Raw genomic sequence first — 20,369 nt, 5'->3', positions numbered from 1 at the left:
ACATTATGATAAAGCTGTAATATGTATGATCTCATAGTGAATAAGCTGTAATATTTCCAGTTACATTATGATAAAGCTGTAATATTTCCATTTACATTATGATAAAGCTGTAATATTTCCAGTTACATTATGATAAAGCTGTAATATTTCTGGTCAGAATGTGCTAAAGCTGTATCATTGCAGCATTCTGTATGATGCATTTGCAATATTTCTAGTCACAAATATTAATGGTCTTTGTGTGAGGAAGCAGTAATATTTCTAATCACATTGTTGTGATAAAGCTATAATATTACTGATCACGAGGTGATTATTGTCCCTTTTGCTGACCAAATATTTTCCTTGGGAGCAAATGTGGAGATGATCCTTCCATCATGTGCATGTTTTCTTTTCCTGCTCTGCTGCTCTGGGAGCACATATATCAGGAACAATTCCTTTGTGTCAAAAACAAGAAAGAAGTGTACTCAAACACTCCACATAAAAGGGACAATTAACATTTACATTCAAATTACTTTGCAACAAGAATGTAGCTATAAGAAGGAAAAAAACATTAAAATAGAAAATTTAGCACACAGGACACCCTTGTGTTGGGTGCAAAAAGGATCAAAAGGACTTTCTTTTGAATGAAGACATGTCTGACTTTTCAACAGGCAGTGTCTTTTTCAAAGAAGATTAGCTATTATAAAGGTCAATTTGGAAACTGGTATGTCAATGAGCTTTTGACAAGTGGTCACAGTTTCAAAGGATTGGTCTTTTGACGGCTAATTTAGCAGCAAGGTTGACCAAACAAGACTGTGCAGATGGCCATGCTGGAGTAATCAGCGCTGTCCCTGTCTCTACTTCATCATAACAACACCTGTGGGGTGTAAAACAATTATTTATGTTGCATGTTCACCTGAAGGGGATCTGTGAACATGGTATCATAATTAACCCCATCCTCTACAGTTCTGCCCTTCACTCCAGTCACACTGGTTCTTGGCATCCCTGTGCCCTCGATAGTGCCTCCCTTGTTGCAACAGTGGAGACATCCGTTGTGGTGGGACCTAAATTGGTAGATATAATAAACTGAACCTGTGGTTGTGCCTTTTGTGTGTTCTAGATTGTTGGCATTTTTATTTTGTTTGGTTTTTCCAGAGATCGTTTTGGTCTTAGTCTAATGGGAGGGGTGGGCATAACTCAAAACTATTCAGTAGTTTTCTGCAAAACTCAGTAAATATATCAATCAGAACCTAAAGTGTGCCTCCTGCTATTTACAGGTTTTTGTAATTTATCATTTTCTCTGTTTCCATTGAAATGTTTTGGACTTAGTACTCATAAGGGAGGGATGGGCTTTGTTTTCAGAGCACAACTCGAAAACTTCTTAATATCTTTCAGCAAAACTTGGCAGATATGTGAGGCAGACCTCAAAGTGGTGCTTTTTGCTGTTTACAGGTTTTTCTCATTTTTATTTTTTCCGGTTTCCATGGAAACGATTCGGACTTAGTCACAAAAGGGAGAGCTAGGCTTTGTATCCAGAGCACAAGCCCCCCTTCTTACCCCATGGTGGGACCTCTCTTTTTCAGCTCACTTTTTTCACCTGAATTCTGTCTAGTACAGCAAGGAGAAGAATGAGTTACAACCCAGCGATTAGCAACGTGTAGCATAAAGTGGCTGCTATGTAGCCTATATATCTGGTGGATATCCAAGGAAGACAGTGTGTAAGAAGTACAACATTATTATGGTATCACAGAACTGGGACTGGTTTCAGACTTTGCTGAAAAAAGTGTAACCAGGGCTATCCTCCTGTCAACCACTCTTTTGCTGTCCAGTGGTCATACAGATCAGGATATTGACAACATTTTATTTCCAACCTAAAGAACCGAAGATGTTGTCCTCACAGACTTCTTCTGTTACTGACTATATGGTACTGAAGCTATTGTCCTCACAGATCTCTTCTGTTACTGACTATATTGTACTGAGGATATTGTCCTCACAGATCTGTTTTATTACTGACTATGTTGTACTGAAGCTATTGTCCTCACAGATCTCTTCTGTTACTGACTATATTGTACTGAGGATATTGTCCTCACAGATCTGTTTTATTACTGACTATGTTGTACTGAAGCTATTGTCCTCACAGATCTCTTCTGTTACTGACTATATTGTACTGAGGATATTGTCCTCACAGATCTGTTTTATTACTGACTATGTTGTACTGAAGATATTGTCCTCACAGATCTCTTCTGTTACTGACTATATTCTACTGAAGATATTGTCCTCACAGATCTCTTCTGTTACTGACTATATGGTACTGAAGATATTGTCCTCACAGATCTCGTCTGTTACTGACTATATTCTACTGAAGATATTGTCCTCACAGATCTCTTTTATCACTGACTATATTGTCCATGATCCCATCTCTTGAGAAATCCAACACCACCTCAGAGAGCTGTGAGTGAAATTAGCAAGGAATATGGAGACTTCCCGCTGGGAGAGAGTGTTGACGTTGCCTGCACAGTTCACGCCAGGAATTCTGGAAAGCCTATGTCCAAAGAGCACTTCCTGGTTAAAACAAGTTATGGTGATAATTGCCTGATGAAGGACTGTTTTACCAGATGCTGATATGGAGTACTGTCACCGTGAGGCCTGTGTACATTGCCGTGCTAAGTGTGTTGTACTTGCCACTTATGTGGGAAATGTACGTTTGGGACAACAACCTCTATGTAAACCCCACACGTATGTACACTATGTAAATTGTTAATAACATAGCATCACCCATCTGGGGGAGATACTTGTGGTGAATTAACAAGCTATGATGTATATTTACAGAATGGAAAATATTATGGCAGTAGATTATAGCGTCAGTGAAGATAAACACACCCAAACTGGCATTAAACTTTGTTATTGTCCCAAAAAAATTATAAAATCTGTAATTTGTACTACTCAAAGACATCAGTTGTACCTATTTCTTTTCAAGCCTAGAATTTCTTTTTGAAGAACACCCGTCATTATATGACAGTAGATAGACTGTTGTGGCCAATGTTGATTAACTAATGTCACAAGAAGAAATTAGATGTTTCTTTACTTCTTTTGAGTAGAGTAACTTTATTTGGGTAATCATTGTGATTTACATAGTCTTCAAGGTGTTCATGGGGCTTGGTATAAAATGATGTCTCCTGTTTAGAATTACAAGGGAACTCTCGGCTTGAAGGGATCAACACAGCGAACACTGCACCAATACTTTGTTGAAGCAACAGTGTGATGCTAGGGACTTTATCGAAAGACCAATTTCTGTTTTGTTCAGCTGTCAAACTTGGTTGACTTGTCAGTATGCACTTGGCTATGATCTAACCACCTAACAGTCCTTTTCAATTCTTTTGAATTGTCTGAACTTCTTTTTGTTTCAAACTGTCATCATCAGCGAAAGATACGTTGGACTGATATGAGAAATATCATAGAGGGTTGTGAAAAAAAGAGTAGAGAACACACAAGATGCCACTTGATGTTTGCAGAGGAAGGAAGGTAGGGAATCAGTTGACTTGCTTGTATCTTGTCAGGCATATTACACCTCCTTAGCCATATGAACAAGGTGCCCAATATTGAGGTTTGAATCCTGTCATGGTAGTCCTATATTTTATTGTTGTGTACAGACATAATATTATTAACATGACATTAGAAGATGGTAGAAAACTTATTGATGATACCAAGCTCCATGTTTCTATGTAGCATTGATGTCGGTGGTTCATGTAGAAGGAATTAGTATGCCACAGAACCTGGTATTCTATCTGGCAGTTGTCATTCCAAGGCACTTCAGGTGTTACTGTGCAGATGTTCCCATTTGTAATGTGACTCTGGAAATATGTACGTGATGAGAAATTGCGGGAATTCAGTACTCCAGGTCCAAGGCCAGACTGGTGGTGTGTGTTGCCTGGTTTATTGTTGTGCTCCTACAGACATGAGTGAGTGAGTGAGTTTAGTTTTACGTCGCACTCAGCAATATTACAGCCATATGGCAGCGGTCTGTAAATAATCGAGTCTGGACCAGACAATCCAGTGATCAACAACATGAGCATCGATCTGCGCAATTGGGAACCGATGACATGCGTCAACCAAGTCAGCGAGCCTGACCACCCGATCCCGTTAGTCGCCTCTTACGACAAGCTGAGTCGCCTTTTATGGCAAGCATGGGTTGCTGAAGGCCTATTCTACCCCGGGACCTTCACGGGTCCTACAGACATGGGTGCACTGTAAATTACTTCACAATCTTCACATCAATTCAGTAACACTAGTATTACACAACAAATATGATATTAGACCCTCATCAAACCTCCCCAAATAACATTCACTTCGAGTAGTGAAGAAGTTTGGAGAAACTGAAAAAGCTAAAAAGACTCTGAGATGTCTGTCCAGTGTCGCTTCCTGAGCTTGCGTTAATTTTGTGACACATTTCATACAAGACCCTTGCACTCGCATTAACTATGTGACGCATTAATGTCATTGTGGCAGTTGCACCCGTTCACATCCTCCCACATACAGGGTTTCTAGTTCAATATAATTTCTGTCATCAAATTCTTTATGAGAATGGAATGTCTTTTCCAGACATATTTTGAATGTTAAAACATTTTCTTCATCAAGTATCATATGTGAAAATCAGATTGAAACAGTCTGTGAATTTATTCAGTTGGGATCTGCCAGTCTCATTAAATTAAATTACACTTGATATGAAAATTATAGTTATTTAGATACAAATTAGTGAAATACTATGCCTCATATGAAATAAGTTGCCGACAACATAACGGTAAACATGTGGGACTTTTATGTCTTTCAGATGTCATGTTTGAATTCCTACAGAAATGAGTGAGAAATATGGAAAATTTTGATTTCACATATGACAAAAAAAGGAACAAGTTTGAAGTGTTGAAAAACATTGTCTAAATCTGAGTGTGAAGTTAATCAGTTTATTTCCTGAACAGATTTCTAAAAATATTTGTTACATTATACGTAATGTGGAGACAGAGGGCAGCATCAGAGCAACAATTTCAGTTTCATGTCACAGATGTAATAGAAGCTATGAAACACAAAAGTTTAGGTTTTGTTAGTAGTGTTGAGGTGAGGGTGATGTGGTGCTGGTGATGACGATGTGATGATTGTGAGGAGCTGCTGGTGATAATGGTTGTGGTGGTGGTTGTTAAGGTTGAGATAATGGTTGTGTGGTGCCATTGATGATCATGGTGGTGGTTGAGGTGATGATTGTGTGGTGCCATTGATGATGATGGTGGTGGTTGAGATAATGGTTGTGTGGTGCCATTGATGATCATGGTGGTGGTTGAGGTGATGATTGTGTGGTGCCATTGATGATGATGGTGGTGGTTGAGATAATGGTTGTGTGGTGCCATTGATGATCATGGTGGTGGTTGAGGTGATGATTGTGTGGTGCCATTGATGATCATGGTGGTGGTTGAGATAATGGTTGTGTTGTGCCATTGATGATCATGGTGGTGGTTGAGATAATGGTTGTGTGGTGCCATTGATGATCATGGTGGTGGTTGAGATAATGGTTGTGTGGTGCCATTGATGATGATGGTGGTGGTTGAGATAATGGTTGTGTGGTGCCATTGATGATGATGGTGGTGGTTGAGATAATGGTTGTTTGGTGCCATTGATGATGATGGTGGTGGTTGAGATAATGGTTGTGTGGTGCCATTGATGATCATGGTGGTGGTTGAGATAATGGTTGTGTGGTGCCATTGATGATGATGGTGGTGGTTGAGATAATGGTTGTGTGGTGCCATTGATGATCATGGTGGTGGTTGAGATAATGGTTGTGTGGTGCCATTGATGATGATGGTGGTGGTTGAGGTGATGATTGTGTTGTGCCATTGATGATCATGGTGGTGGTTGAGATAATGGTTGTGTGGTGCCATTGATGATGATGGTGGTGGTTGAGATAATGGTTGTGTGGTGCCATTGATGATGATGGTGGTGGTTGAGATAATGGTTGTGTGGTGCCATTGATGATCATGGTGGTGGTTGAGATAATGGTTGTGTGGTGCCATTGATGATCATGGTGGTGGTTGAGATAATGGTTGTGTGGTGCCATTGATGATGATGGTGGTGGTTGAGATAATGGTTGTGTGGTGCCATTGATGATCATGGTGGTGGTTGAGATAATGGTTGTGTGGTGCCATTGATGATGATGGTGGTGGTTGAGATAATGGTTGTGTGGTGCCATTGATGATCATGGTGGTGGTTGAGGTGATGATTGTGTTGTGCCATTGATGATGATGGTGGTGGTTGAGGTGATGATTGTGTTGTGCCATTGATGATCATGGTGGTGGTAGAGATAATGGTTGTGTGGTGCCATTGATGATCATGGTGGTGGTTGAGGTGATGATTGTGTGGTGCCATTGATGATGATGGTGGTGGTAGAGGTGATGATTGTTGTGCCATTGATGAACATGGTGGTGGTTGAGGTGATGATTGTGTGGTGCCATTGATGATGATGGTGGTGGTAGAGGTGATGATTGTGTTGTGCCATTGATGATCATGGTGGTGGTTGAGGTGATGATTGTGTTGTGCCATTGATGATGATGGTGGTGGTAGAGGTGATGATTGTTGTGCCATTGATGAACATGGTGGTGGTTGAGGTGATGATTGTGTGGTGCCATTGATGATGATGGTGGTGGTTGAGGTGATGATTGTGTTGTGCCATTGATGATCATGGTGGTGGTTGAGGTGATGATTGTGTGGTGCCATTGATGATCATGGTGGTGGTAGAGGTGATGATTGTTGTGCCATTGATGAACATGGTGGTGGTTGAGGTGATGATTGTGTTGTGCCATTGATGATCATGGTGATGATTGTGTTGTGGTGGTGATGGTGGTTGAGGTGATGATAGTGTGGTGGTGGTGGTGGTGCTGTTGATGATGATGATGATGATGATGATGATGATGATGATGATTGGTACTGGCAGTGGGAAGACGTGGTTCTTGCCATATCAGCTGTATGTTTGCTGTAAACTGTTGATTTCTCCACAGTCAGTCAGTGTAACATATCAGATATACAACTGACATGTCTATCGCTGCCTGACAAGTGTTATCTCCCTTTGACTGTGACTCACCATGTTTTTTTTGTTCCATCAATATCAACCGATTCTAAACCAAACCAAACTGAGCTATACCAAACCCTGATTATGTGTAATTATTGTTTCACTTCAGTTTCAACTCTGAGAGACAAATGGGTGCAAAGTCTTGTCACACACCTTGTTTAAGTTCTAGACATCCGCAGGATAATTTGTTTTGAATGGCAGACATTGTTTTATCACCTGGGCTCATTTCAAGCCCTCACTTTCAGCCCTGACTATCATTTTACTTCTCAATGGTGGAAGTTTTCGCTCTCCCCACGAGATGTTGACATTACACTGGCTCCCTCTGTTGGTGATTGTAAACAGACTGATTGAATTAATGGACAAATAAAAGGAGATAGAGGGAGAAAAAGAAGAGACGCACTTGTGAGGAGCACTCGGGAATACTTGTCAGAGCTAACGAGAGAAAGTTGTGTTTTCTCTAAAGTGCTCGATTACCTGTGTCAGGGCTGTGTTGCAAAATGTAGATTGAACCGAAAATAAACATAAGGAATCGATTTGCTCACTTTTGCCCTGTTTATTTCTCTTTCAAACTGACAACTTGCTTACTTTGATTAAGTGAAAAACAGTTAAAAATCTGGACTGAAGTAAAGGATGAACATTACTTGCAGATAGCTGTAAAGCAAATATTATCATTTAGTGTATACAAAGTATTATATTATCCTTGTTCTTTGTTTCTACATGCATCAGAAAGTAAACAGATAGCTGTGAGAATGTGGGGATAAGTTTGCATCATCACACTTCTTTCCTGACTGATATGCACAGGAGGATCTGTTCGTAGTAGGGTTGAAGTCTTGCATGTTGTGGTTCATCCCAACTGAGCCATGGGCTGAATAAGTGCTACACATTCCCACAAAACACTGCAAAAGGACTTGTGAAGAGAATTTGAACAGTTTGGCTTGTCTGCGTGAGTGGTTGGGTTGGTTGGTTGGTGATTGAATGAGTGAGTTTCTCTTAAAGCCTGCAAGTCAGGAGTAGGAAGAGTGAGGGATGTAACAATGACTCCTGGAAAACATCTCACAGAGTAAATTTGTTTTTTTTCTCGCCATCATCTGTCTCTCATTCAGACCATCTAATCCCCATTCTTTCATCTGTTCAGGTATCATTCGGACAGTCAGTATTTGCACTTCACTGTGTGATGCATCAGTGTTGATGAATTAACTTACCACTAATATATTAAATGTGCAAACACCTTCTAACACCTTTATGTTTACTCAGGTTACACTGCTTCCCAGCAGTTTGCTCACCTCTGTTCTGCTTATCATATCTCAAACTGCTTGCCTTTGTCCTGCTTACCATTGCCCAGTTTGCTCACTTTTGTTCTGCTTAACATTGCCCAATCTGCTCAGTTGTGTTCTGCTTAACATTACTCAAACAGATTGCCTTTGTTCTGCTTACCATCACCCAATCTGCTTGCCTTTGTTCTGCTTATCATTGCCCAAAATTGCTCACCTTTGTTCTGCTAACATTGCCCAGTTTGCTCACCTTTGTTCTGCTTACCATTGCCCAATTCGCTCGCCTTTGTTCTGCTTACCATTGCCCAGTTTGCTCGCCTTTGTTCTGCTTACCATTGCCCAATTTGCTCACCTTTGTTCTGCTTACCATTGCCCAAAATTGCTCACCTTTGTTCTGCTTACCATTGCCCAATTTGCTCACCTTTGTTCTGCTTACCATTGCCCAATTTGCTCGCCTTTGTTCTGCTTATCATGGCCCAATTTGCTCACCTTTGTTCTGCTTACCATTACCCAATTTGCTCGCCTTTGTTCTGCTTACCATTACCCAATTTGCTCGCCTTTGTTCTGCTTACCATTGCCCAATTTGCTCGCCTTTGTTCTGCTAACCATTACCCAGTCTGTACCTCTTTGCTCTGCTTATCATGACCCAATTTGCTCGCCTTTGTTCTGCTTACCATTACCCAATTTGCTCGCCTTTGTTCTGCTTACCATTGCTCAAACTGATCGTCTTTGTTCTGCTTACCATTTGCCAATTTGCTCGCCTTTTTTCTGCTTACCATTGCTGTTTCTGCACGTCTCTGTTCTGCTTACCACTGCTGTATCAGCTCACCTACTCCATTCACCTGCTCACTATTGCTCTGCCTGCTGTTGGTCCTGTGCTGTGTTTAACCCCATCAGTCATCAGCAGCTGCGTTTTGTACACAAGGTTCTGCAGACATCTACGAAGCTGCAACATTGTGTTCACATTCAGGTCTTTTTCAGGTCTGAATTGTACAACAATGTCTATTTCCAGAATGAGTGATGCTGATAAATGCCAGTCAACCCATGTGCTTCTTCTACAGGTCTGATAACCTTCAACATATTTCCAAACTTTGGGTGATGCAATTAAGCTATTCCAGTATCTCTGACAATGTTACATATACACAGGGAGACAGATGATTATTGCTTGTGAACTGACGCCAGAAGCTTGTGTGTTGGGTGCAGGCAGCCATGCTACAATATAAACATGCCAACTCTTATACCATCATCAGGTGGAACTGATGCAACGATAACACACTTTCAGGAGCACTGAACAGTGGCATCTTTTTATGGGAAATTTTCTGTACTGAAAATTGTTTAAACTCAATGTTAGAGGCAGAGGTGGTTTTATCAGCAACTGATGTTGTGGTGAGGAGGAGGGGTGATCACGTTTGACTGTTTCCCATCATCCCTTTGTCTTGGACCTGTGTCTTGGGCCTATGTCCTTGGCTCATCTCTTGGACCTGTGTCCTGGGCCCGTGTTTTCAGTCACTGGCTTGCTGATCCAAACTTAATTATTTACTGTAAATCATGCGAAAATTGAGAATGACTTGAGCTAGCAAAAATATCATGACACAGTTTGTTGGTAGAATGTAATTAATAATCAGCAAACAACCTGTCCTATCTTCGCTTTATTATTCACTGGTTCATATAATTGACAATAGATCTAGAGAATACATATATTAAGCAGGGACAACTCGAAGAATGACTAATTACTAGCATTACTAGCAATGGATACCTGAACAAAAGTCACTCAATCAGTACGTCCGATAGTCCAGACAACCACGCAACACACATTTCTTAGAGACTGTTTGAAAGGCCGAGACCATCCAGCGGGCAAGGATAGGTTTCATGACATTTATCTGGAGATCAACAGCTTCACTGACACTGACTAAACTGGTCCTTCATCTTTGCCAATTTATTAGCATCATTCCATTTAATTTAATCCCTCTGAACTGTTTTAAGCTTATCTGGCCTATGCAGCAAGTGTTGTTTTTAGGAAAACATCACTGATTGCATACATGCGGAAGTACTCCACTGAAGGGTGTTCAAGATTAGTGGCAAACTTTAATCTGTGATTGGATTTACTTCAGATAAAACTTTCAGATGCAAGTAAGCTTTGAAACTATCAAACGAAACTATGTTTTGAGAATTAGGCAAGTCGCAGAAATATTGTGACGTAAAAACGTCTGTTGGTTGCCACTCTCAGAAATATCATGAAGCAAACATTTGTGATTTACAGTATCAGTTTCAGGATCACAGTTTTTAATATTGCTGTTCCATATGTGCTGATAGCATTGTCCATTTTATGAATGATCATCTGCCATATCCATGTGCTTTTAAAGATGAGAAAACCCCTTGCAACCAACCTCAGTGTCCACACACAACATTAACTGTGAGAGAAGAGTCCCTTCCTAATCCATCCTATGATAACTTTACTTCCCAGTTCATCTCAAGGTTACTTTACTTCTCCATGCATCATATGGTTGCTTTACTTCTCTATGCATCATATGGTTGCTCTACTTCTCCATGCATCATATGGTTGCTCTACTTCTCCATGCATCATATGGTTGCTTTACTTCTCTATGCATCATATGGTTGCTCTACTTCTCCATGCATCATATGGTTGCTTTACTTCTCTATGCATCATATGGTTGCTCTACTTCTCCATGCATCATATGGTTGCTTTACTTCTCTATGCATCATATGGTTGCTCTACTTCTCCATGCATCATATGGTTGCTTTACTTCTCCATGCATCATATGGTTGCTCTACTTCTCCATGCATCATATGGTTGCTCTACTTCTCCATGCATCATATGGTTGCTTTACTTCTCTATGCATCATATGGTTGCTCTACTTCTCCATGCATCATATGGTTGCTCTACTTCTCCATGCATCATATGGTTGCTTTACTTCTCTATGCATCATATGGTTGCTCTACTTCTCCATGCATCATATGGTTGTCCTACTTCTCCATGCATCATATGGTTGCTTTACTTCTCTATGCATCATATGGTTGCTCTACTTCTCCATGCATCATATGGTTGCTCTACTTCTCCATGCATCATATGGTTGCTTTACTTCTCTATGCATCATATGGTTGCTCTACTTCTCCATGCATCATATGGTTGCTCTACTTCTCCATGCATCATATGGTTGCTTTACTTCTCTATGCATCATATGGTTGCTTTACTTCTCCATGCATCATATGGTTGCTCTACTTCTCCATGCATCATATGGTTGCTCTACTTCTCCATGCATCATATGGTTGCTCTACTTCTCCATGCATCATATGGTTGCTCTACTTCTCCATGCATCATATGGTTGCTTTACTTCTCCATGCATCATATGGTTGCTCTACTTCTCCATGCATCATATGGTTGCTCTACTTCTCCATGCATCATATGGTTGCTTTACTTCTCTATGCATCATATGGTTGCTTTACTTCTCTATGCATCATATGGTTGCTCTACTTCTCCATGCATCATATGGTTGCTCTACTTCTCCATGCATCATATGGTTGCTTTACTTCTCTATGCATCATATGGTTGCTCTACTTCTCCATGCATCATATGGTTGTCCTACTTCTCCATGCATCATATGGTTGCTTTACTTCTCTATGCATCATATGGTTGCTTTACTTCTCCATGCATCATATGGTTGCTTTACTTCTCCATGCATCATATGGTTGCTTTACTTCTCTATGCATCATATGGTTGTCCTACTTCTCCATGCATCATATGGTTGCTCTACTTCTCCATGCATCATATGGTTGCTCTACTTCTCCATGCATCATATGGTTGCTTTACTTCTCTATGCATCATATGGTTGCTTTACTTCTCCATGCATCATATGGTTGTCCTACTTCTCCATGCATCATATGGTTGCTTTACTTCTCCATGCATCATATGGTTGCTTTACTTCTCCATGCATCATATGGTTGTCCTACTTCTCAATGCATCATATGGTTGCTCTACTTCTCCATGCATCATATGGTTGCTTTACTTCTCCATCCATCCTGTGGTTACTTTACTTCTCGGAGCACCTTTAGAATTCAGTACCACAATTTCTCGTGAGGAAGTTCCCAGCCGTAGGTCACATGTCATTGAGACAGGCAACCAGTTTGTGAGAACCCGTCGGATGCGAACCCGCGACCTTCGGATTGTTAGCCCGACAGCTAACCGACTGAGCTACATCCACATTGTTGCATAATGTGCAAATTTAGCTAGTCATTTCTGTGACGTCACAGAAATGAACAGAAAGAGTCCAATAGTTTGCGGACAATTATGAATTATGACTTGGTGCCCCGTGCTTTCAATCTACCGATGGTTGTCGAATGGTCCCGATATCATCTGGCACGATCGTCCTATTCCGTAATCCACAAGATACCATGCTGTGTTGAATGAGCCGATATGCTTCAAACTGAAAACGGTTGTTGATGTCAGGCGTCAGACGTTGATTTCATGGTGCATGCATGAATGGCATGCTTGTATAAAAATCATTATGTGCTTTCGTGACAGAAAAGTGTTGTCGAGAGCCCAACCCAGTAAGGATAATGTGGATCATGCTAGTGAATGTTTGAGACATGGGCATGTCTGGTGATGGCGCGAGGGTGAGTTAGACTTCGAATCATTATAGAAAATATGTAGATCTAGAGGTGAAAGTTGCTGGAGGCCGATTTCCATCAACCCTAAATTTCGACATTAAACCATTTCATCGTTTATTTAACTTTTGACGTTTTTGGTCGTCCGTCTTCCTTTGTGAACAAAGTATTAAAAATGGAAAAGGAAAACAATTGGTACTCATGCATTTACCTACTATATTGGATTAGGTCCCTTACCCTAACCTAACCCTAACCCAACCCTAAACCTAAACCTAAACCTAAACCTAAACCTAACCCTAACCCTAACCCTAACCCTAACCCTTGGAATAATTCTAATAAATAGAATACGCTCACCGAACCGGCACAAAAATGATTGACGAATCCAGTGTAATGAATTCTTACCGCTTCAAAAAATTAATATCTCCTTGTAATGGTGCAAATTACTGAATGACAAAGTTATGTATATATATTAGTTTACAGTTATAATTCTTTTGATCCAAATAGTTACGTTTTAAACCAAAATATAGAATATATTTAGATTATTTTAATTGACCAAAACTGCGAATAATAAAACATGGCACAATGTGACCAATGTAAGTCATTCTTACTAAATCTAAAAATAGAAAATATATAAATACACAAAATATAACACCTCAACACCTCTTAACACAAAGAAATATGAGCATATTAGTCAAAAAGGAAAAAATATTAAAACTGGTGCTTGCGAAAAATTGCGCATCCGCCGGGAATTACTACTGGAAACTCACAATATCGTTGGGTTTCTGTAATGCCATGGCTGGTAGAGATGAAACATCAGTGAGCGTAGCTTATACTCACTGGCTGAGCTTGACGACCTTGTTGCTATGCCAGCGTCATAGGGCATTGTTTCAAGAACGTGCTTTTGAACAAAATCACTTGCAATTACATAAAATAGTATTATGACGTGTCTTTAAAGTTTGTGGTGCTGTATTCTAAAGGTAGGCCTACTTGTCCATCCATCATATGGTTACTTTTTTTCTCCATTCGTCCTATGGTTACTTTACTTCTCTATCCATCGTGTAGTTACTTTACTTCTCTATCCATCCTGAGGTTACTTTACTCATCCTTCCATGCTATGGTTACTTTACTTCTCCATCCATCCTATGGTTACTTTACTCATCCATCCATCCTATGGTTGCTTTACTTCTCCATCAATCCTGCAGTTACTTTACTTCTCCATCAATCCTGTGGTTACTTTACATTTCCATTCATCCTATGACTACATACGATTTGTAAAATTATTGTACTTTATATCGTTTATGTATCTGTATTTGTAGATGTTTGTTCAACAAGTACTGTGTTCATGCTACTGTTTCCTGATGGAATGCTGAGCAAAATACATCTTTTCTTATCATTTAAAGTTTACAACCAATTTTAAAGGCAGAATATTAATATTTTTAAAAGTTGATTTAAGACTTTGCATATACAGAGAGAAATTTGAATCTGTACTTAGTGATTTAAGAAAAGAATCTCTCTTCTGAGTAGCTCCTGCTTTCTCACCAGTGGACCACAGGGCGACAACTTCCCATGCAAAAGAGAAACAGCGTAGTGGGTATTTATGAAAAATAAACAATAAATCATAAACACCAGTTAATTCCCTGCTGCCTAGTGTATAAGCTGGCTGCTTTCTCACGTCTTTGTGGCGAGAACCAGCCCCTTTTGTTTACCCAACGCCAGATTAATAAGTGGTGTTTTGACTCTTCTCCAACACTGATGATGGGCCGATGAAATGTTCGCCTTTTGATTTTCTATAGTCTGTCACCCCTACCCATTTCCGCTTTATTATCAGCTATCTGGCAAATATAATTTCCTTATCAGAATATAATCATGTGTGGAGGATGCTGTTCTAGGGGCTTCTGAAACAAAGATTAATCTCTTTGTATAGTCTGCAAGACGATTGTACATATATCATGGTTTGTTGTGTTGGATGTAAGATGTCAACATAGCTTACTGTACAGGTTTACGGTGTATGGGAAGATCTTACCATGTATTTATTATCACGATATTTTTCATATATTTAATTTCATGTTAGTTTTGTATTTTAATATGTTGTTATGATCATCACTAGAAATATTTTGGTTTTGTACATGAATGTTCAGAACTAAATTAAAATTATTGACATCTACCATGAGACAGAACTTGAAAATATATTGCTTTATTTGCTTTCATTCTCACATACAAGAGGGCAATATTGTGCCAGGAAAATGACTTTGAATATTTACACATGGGAGAAAAACCAACTTGCAAAGTACTATTAACAAGCATGAATATATGTCACTTGACAAGACACATATCTCACTCACTCTCTCACTCACTTACTCATTCACTCACTGACTCACTCACTCACTCACTCACTCTCTCACTCACATATCTTATGGCTACATATCTTATTGAGATACAACTTGGGAATGTTTTCAGCTGCTTACCAGCATCCTAATTTTCTTCATGTATCAATTTCAAAACGCTCATTTCATGCAGACTAAGTTCTCCAGTTTTAAAAGTGAAAAAATGATTTAGCATTGTTGTTTTGTCAATATTAGGATATCATATTCATTAAATATATTAAAGATATAATGGTCAGGATTTAACTAAAATCGGCTTCATTGGGATGACATGCAAGATGTGGCCAGAGTGAAACATTTTGAGGTCACTGGGAACACAGAAATGTTGTACATGGATCTACAGTGAGGCAGATGGAGTCACAAGGGATGGAATATTAAGTGCCTTTATCGGTTAAGGTTAATAATCTCATGTGTAGGATACTTGTAAGTGTTAGAATCATTGTAACAGATCATAGTCTCACATTGTACACTTTAGCAAAAGGATAAGGTTGACTATCTAAGCAAGAAGTAACTTGGTCAATGACTTCAAACACAGTGATGTTACTTACTGTGATTGGCTTCACCATGAACCTTTTAAATGAGCAGTCATTTGCTTGCCCTATGTGCAGAAACAGAAAATTAATTTATAATTTTTTTCTCACATTATACAAAGATATGGAGATAGACTGATATCCATTGCTCAGATGTGAACTATTATGAAAGTGTTTACCAATTTTTCAGATGTATTTTTCAGCCTTTTCATTCTTAAAATATCCTAAAATAAATATATCAACATAGTATTTTCACATGATATTGGACAAATATTGTAAATATCTTGTAAATGAAAACATGAGGTTGAAATAACTTACAAAGATTATTTTCTGATCAATAAAAAGGGGATTTGAAAAAAATAAAACAGAACAAAGGAATAAGGGGATTTGAACCCTGTAGATCAAGGCCAATGACCTACAGATTTTGAAGGGATGGAGTTACTTCCCTTGCATTGTGATTTGACATCTGTCACACTACAGCAGTTCATTGACTCCAGGTGGAACACTGTAGAGGAACGTGTGAATCATCAGTCTGTGTAGTCTACGTAGAGGCTGGTACATAACAGTTATTATAATGAGGCGACTGCATGGCCCTGTGGTTAAACTGTTCAACTTTGACACCAAAACCAGGTTTGATTCCCAACACAAGTGCAATGTGTAAAGATATGCCAACATATTCCTGACATGTTTGTGAAATTATTTGAAAGCAGATTTATTATTGTGGTGCAAATATGGGTGATTCATTTTTCAATGTACATATTTACTGGCATGTATTTGGTTTGTATTAGGAAGAATGTAGATCTGTAGTTAGTGTAATCGACCCAGGTTTGATTCCCCGCATTAATTTGAATCTGGTGTCCCATGATATGATATTAATGGAATATGGCTAGATAAGGTCTAGATCTAAACTCACTCACTCATTACATTGTTAATGTCAAACATAATTTGAGATTACAATTGAGAAATATGAGTAAATGCTTTTCAAAGACCATTCCCAGATATTTGTGACAGGTCAATGCCCTCCTTACATGAAATGACTTGGTTGTCAAACACACTGGCCTGCACTTGGCTAGGTCCCAAGAGATGCAGTCAGCCTCAGTGTAGGTGATATCTAGCTGTAAAATGCTTTCATCAAATCTCCTCAGCTGAGGAACATAAAAGTGAGTGAGGGACTTAAAATTTAGCATGACAACGGCAATGTTGCAGCAGTATCGTGACAAGAACTATTTAATTTATATCAGTATCAACATCATAAACATAATAGTTATCGAAAGTTTATATTTTATTTTATTTTTCAAATTTTATTTATTTGTTCTTTTCTTATTCATTTTTTTTTTCTTTTCAACAGCTTTGATCATGAGACCAAGATACACCACCATCACTATCGTTAATATTACTGTAGTCAATCTGTCTTGACTTGACAAAACAACCCTTGTTTTCTGTCTGACAGAATCTGTTGGTCCTTAACTCATCCTGACAGATGTTTTCATTACACAAGGTTTATTACGGTATTGCATATGCTGCTTCACAGACAGACAGACAAACAGACAGGTTACCAATGAATTCTGTCATCACGTTGGATAGTTACCATTGTCACACTTTTTGTAACAATCACAGGATTTCTCCTTTTAAATTTGTTTGGACCGAAGGGATCTGCCATTTTTGTTTGCTGATGTCTGAAGTAGAGGCATTTCCAAATTGATAGGCATTATAAAATGATGTGTGAATAAACGCTATTGTCTTGTTTCTACTAGCACCATCATCTAAGTGGTGTTCAGGACACAGATTATTTTTATTGGAGGATTCTGTTAGCAATTTGTGACGTCCCTCTACAAAGTGCTGGCTCTCCACACAAGTGGAAACAATGGAGGAAGAGGCAATTTGTTCAGGTGGTTGTGAGCAGGCGATGATAGCAACAACAACAAACAGCAGCAGTGATGTTGCTTGACATCCGTCAAATAATGAAATGTGTTAACACTTGTTGGCGCTCTTACCATGGAGTCAAACACACTGTAAAACCTCAAACAGAGCACATGCAACTCGGCTTGACAGTGTTTGGCTATGCAATATATGCAATATTTTATACTACATTCATTTGTATTTGTAATGATTTTAGAACTGAATTAAATCGAAGGTTGGGTTGAATTTTGATATTTCTCAACAATGTTAACTTAGTCTCTTTCAAACAAAACCTTTGAAAATCTGAACTGGAATTAATCTACAGTAATGGGATCATGTGGTCCGACTCGCTGACTTGTTTGTCACATGTCATCATATCCCAATTACGTAGTGCTTTTGTTGTTGATCACTGGATTGTGTGGTCCCGACGAGATTATTTACAGACCATATAGCTAGAATACTGCCGAGTCTGGCATACAACTATACTCAACCAATTTACATTGATGAATGCTCATGTCGTGGATCGCTGGATTGCCTGGTCCAAACTTGACTGATTGGGGGAAATAACTCACTCACTCACTCACTCACTCACTCACTCACTCACTCACTCACTCACTCTGTTTCGTCAGAAGTGCATGTGGCTCAGACAAAAAGATTGTTTGTAGATGTGTTGGTGTTATGAATTGAAATGTGTTTCGTCCTAAGTAAAATGAACAAGAAATGTACGTGAGTAACCTGGGAGGCTCTCTAGTCCAGCGTTTATCTGCAGCCATTCAGTTGAAACTCCCACTATCAACACACATGGATATGTCTGGGGACAACCCACTGCACAGATCACAGGAGTGATCAGAAAGTGTATATTTCGACAAGTTTAATGAGTATAGGGTGAAACTTGGGGGATGTTTGTGTTGTCTCTGAAACTGATGCCATTGGTGGAGACTCTTTTGAAGAAATAAACACTGAACAGTGCCAACCATTGTCTCCTAACGTGGAAAGCGTAGTTTCACTGTAAGACTATCAGATTGTATAGTTTGATGTTTAAACCTGTTTTGTTTTCATCGTTTGGTGTTGTCATCATTCAAATCTTAATTGCTGTGTCGACATCACGAAATGTCAGACAATCACTGACTAGTGCTGATTTTTAAACTGAATGGCTCATGGAAGCTTGTGATCCTTGTTATTAGGTACATTGTAGGTGATACAAGTAAGTGAACTTCTTGTTTCGTTGAAAATCTAACAAAACATATCAAGGTACATGTTTAATTTGTGCTTGTTACCTCTGCTAGGTATCAGCAAGGTACTTTTTCCTCCAGTTTGCCATTTTGTTGCCATTGCTGGAACACCTGAACTGATACCCTGACCAGGTAAGTGGTGTAGCATAACTGATACCCTGAATGGGTATGTGGTGTGGGATAACTGATACCCTGACCAGGTATATGGTGTGGGATAACTGATACAAGATATATTATTGTTCCATGTACAAACCGTGTCAATATTCTGTTAAAAACATAAACAACATAAATAATACGGAAGGTCAACAATACCAATGTGTACGGTGACAAACAACAAACTAGAGATCTTGTAGGTTTGTTTGAACTTGTGTCTGTGGTGGCAGCAGATTATGTTTCTTCTATCTGGTTATTCCTAAACAGGAGGCTATTTTTTCTGTAGTGGTAAGACTTTGTAAGTAATTCAGTTGCATGTAAAGGGAAGTAAATAAGGAGTGTCTTATGTCTGAATATTTACTACAAGATATGAAGTAGTGTTCCTCATCCTCAAGGATGGAGCACTGGTCACAGAGATGGTCCTCCAAATGTGTTGGTGGTGTTGTTCTATCCTGGCCAGTGTTTAGTCTGTGATCACTCAGTCTTAGTTTTGTGAAATGGATATGATGCTTTTTTCTTGTAGTGCTCTAATTATGGTTCAAGCTTAATTTCTGATTGAAGTTTTCTGTATATTTGTTCCTTGAATGTAATGTATCTTGTTTATCTTGAAGAAGCAAGTGGAACATGTAAGTTTCCACTGGAGGTCTTTAAACAGAAAAACATCACCTTCCTTCATGTTAAACTTATTGAAGAGGCAACTGAGTTTAAAGTACCATCCAAGTTCGAGCTTGGCAGTAGTTATTGATTCAGTAGAAGCATGTCTTCAAATGGTAGTGGGAGATTGTAAATTATGTCTGTAGAATTGAACAATGAACCTAATCACTTTCAATAATAGGTGAGACAAACCAAGCTCTGCTCTGCTTGTCCAGGTTTGGGTTTACTGTGAAATTATCAGAGTAGGTTTGCAGAATTTCGTTTGTAATTATTTAGGAGGGAAAGTGGTTGTATGTCACAACAGAACAAAGTCAATTCTCCAGACTTCTCCAGTATATCCCATACTTGTCATAAGGGACAGGTATGGTATAGGATAACTGGGTAAACTGACGTGGGAGCATGTTGAAGGTAACAAGCCTGTGAGGTGATAAACCTTTAATGCTTATTTGGGGGATAAAATGCTGATCGGGTAAAGAGCATGCAGGTGCCAAACCAACTGACCACTGACCTTGGGACAGCCAGTACGTAAGTCGGCTGGAATG

At 39.2% G+C, this 20,369-nt stretch overlaps 1 protein-coding gene across 1 annotated transcript; it reads right to left on the bottom strand.

Annotated features, from left to right (window-relative positions):
• Positions 1–6,126: 6,126 nt before the first annotated feature.
• Positions 6,127–6,732, bottom strand: LOC137294297 (uncharacterized). Its single transcript, XM_067825298.1, has one exon. It carries the CDS (start codon positions 6,730–6,732, stop codon positions 6,127–6,129), a length of 606 nt encoding a protein of 201 aa, XP_067681399.1.
• Between the last annotated feature and the right edge of the window lie 13,637 nt (positions 6,733–20,369).

The sequence above is a fragment of the Haliotis asinina genome, chromosome 8, assembly GCF_037392515.1.
Source record: "Haliotis asinina isolate JCU_RB_2024 chromosome 8, JCU_Hal_asi_v2, whole genome shotgun sequence".
Lineage (NCBI taxonomy): Eukaryota > Metazoa > Mollusca > Gastropoda > Lepetellida > Haliotidae > Haliotis > Haliotis asinina.
Note: the sequence above shows the minus strand (reverse complement) of the source record. Positions and strands in the feature narration are given on the sequence as shown.

Excerpts from the sequence above, each read along its gene's own strand:
- LOC137294297 (XM_067825298.1), bottom strand. The coding sequence starts at position 6,732 with ATGGCACCACACAATCATCACCTCAACCACCACCATGATCATCAATGG.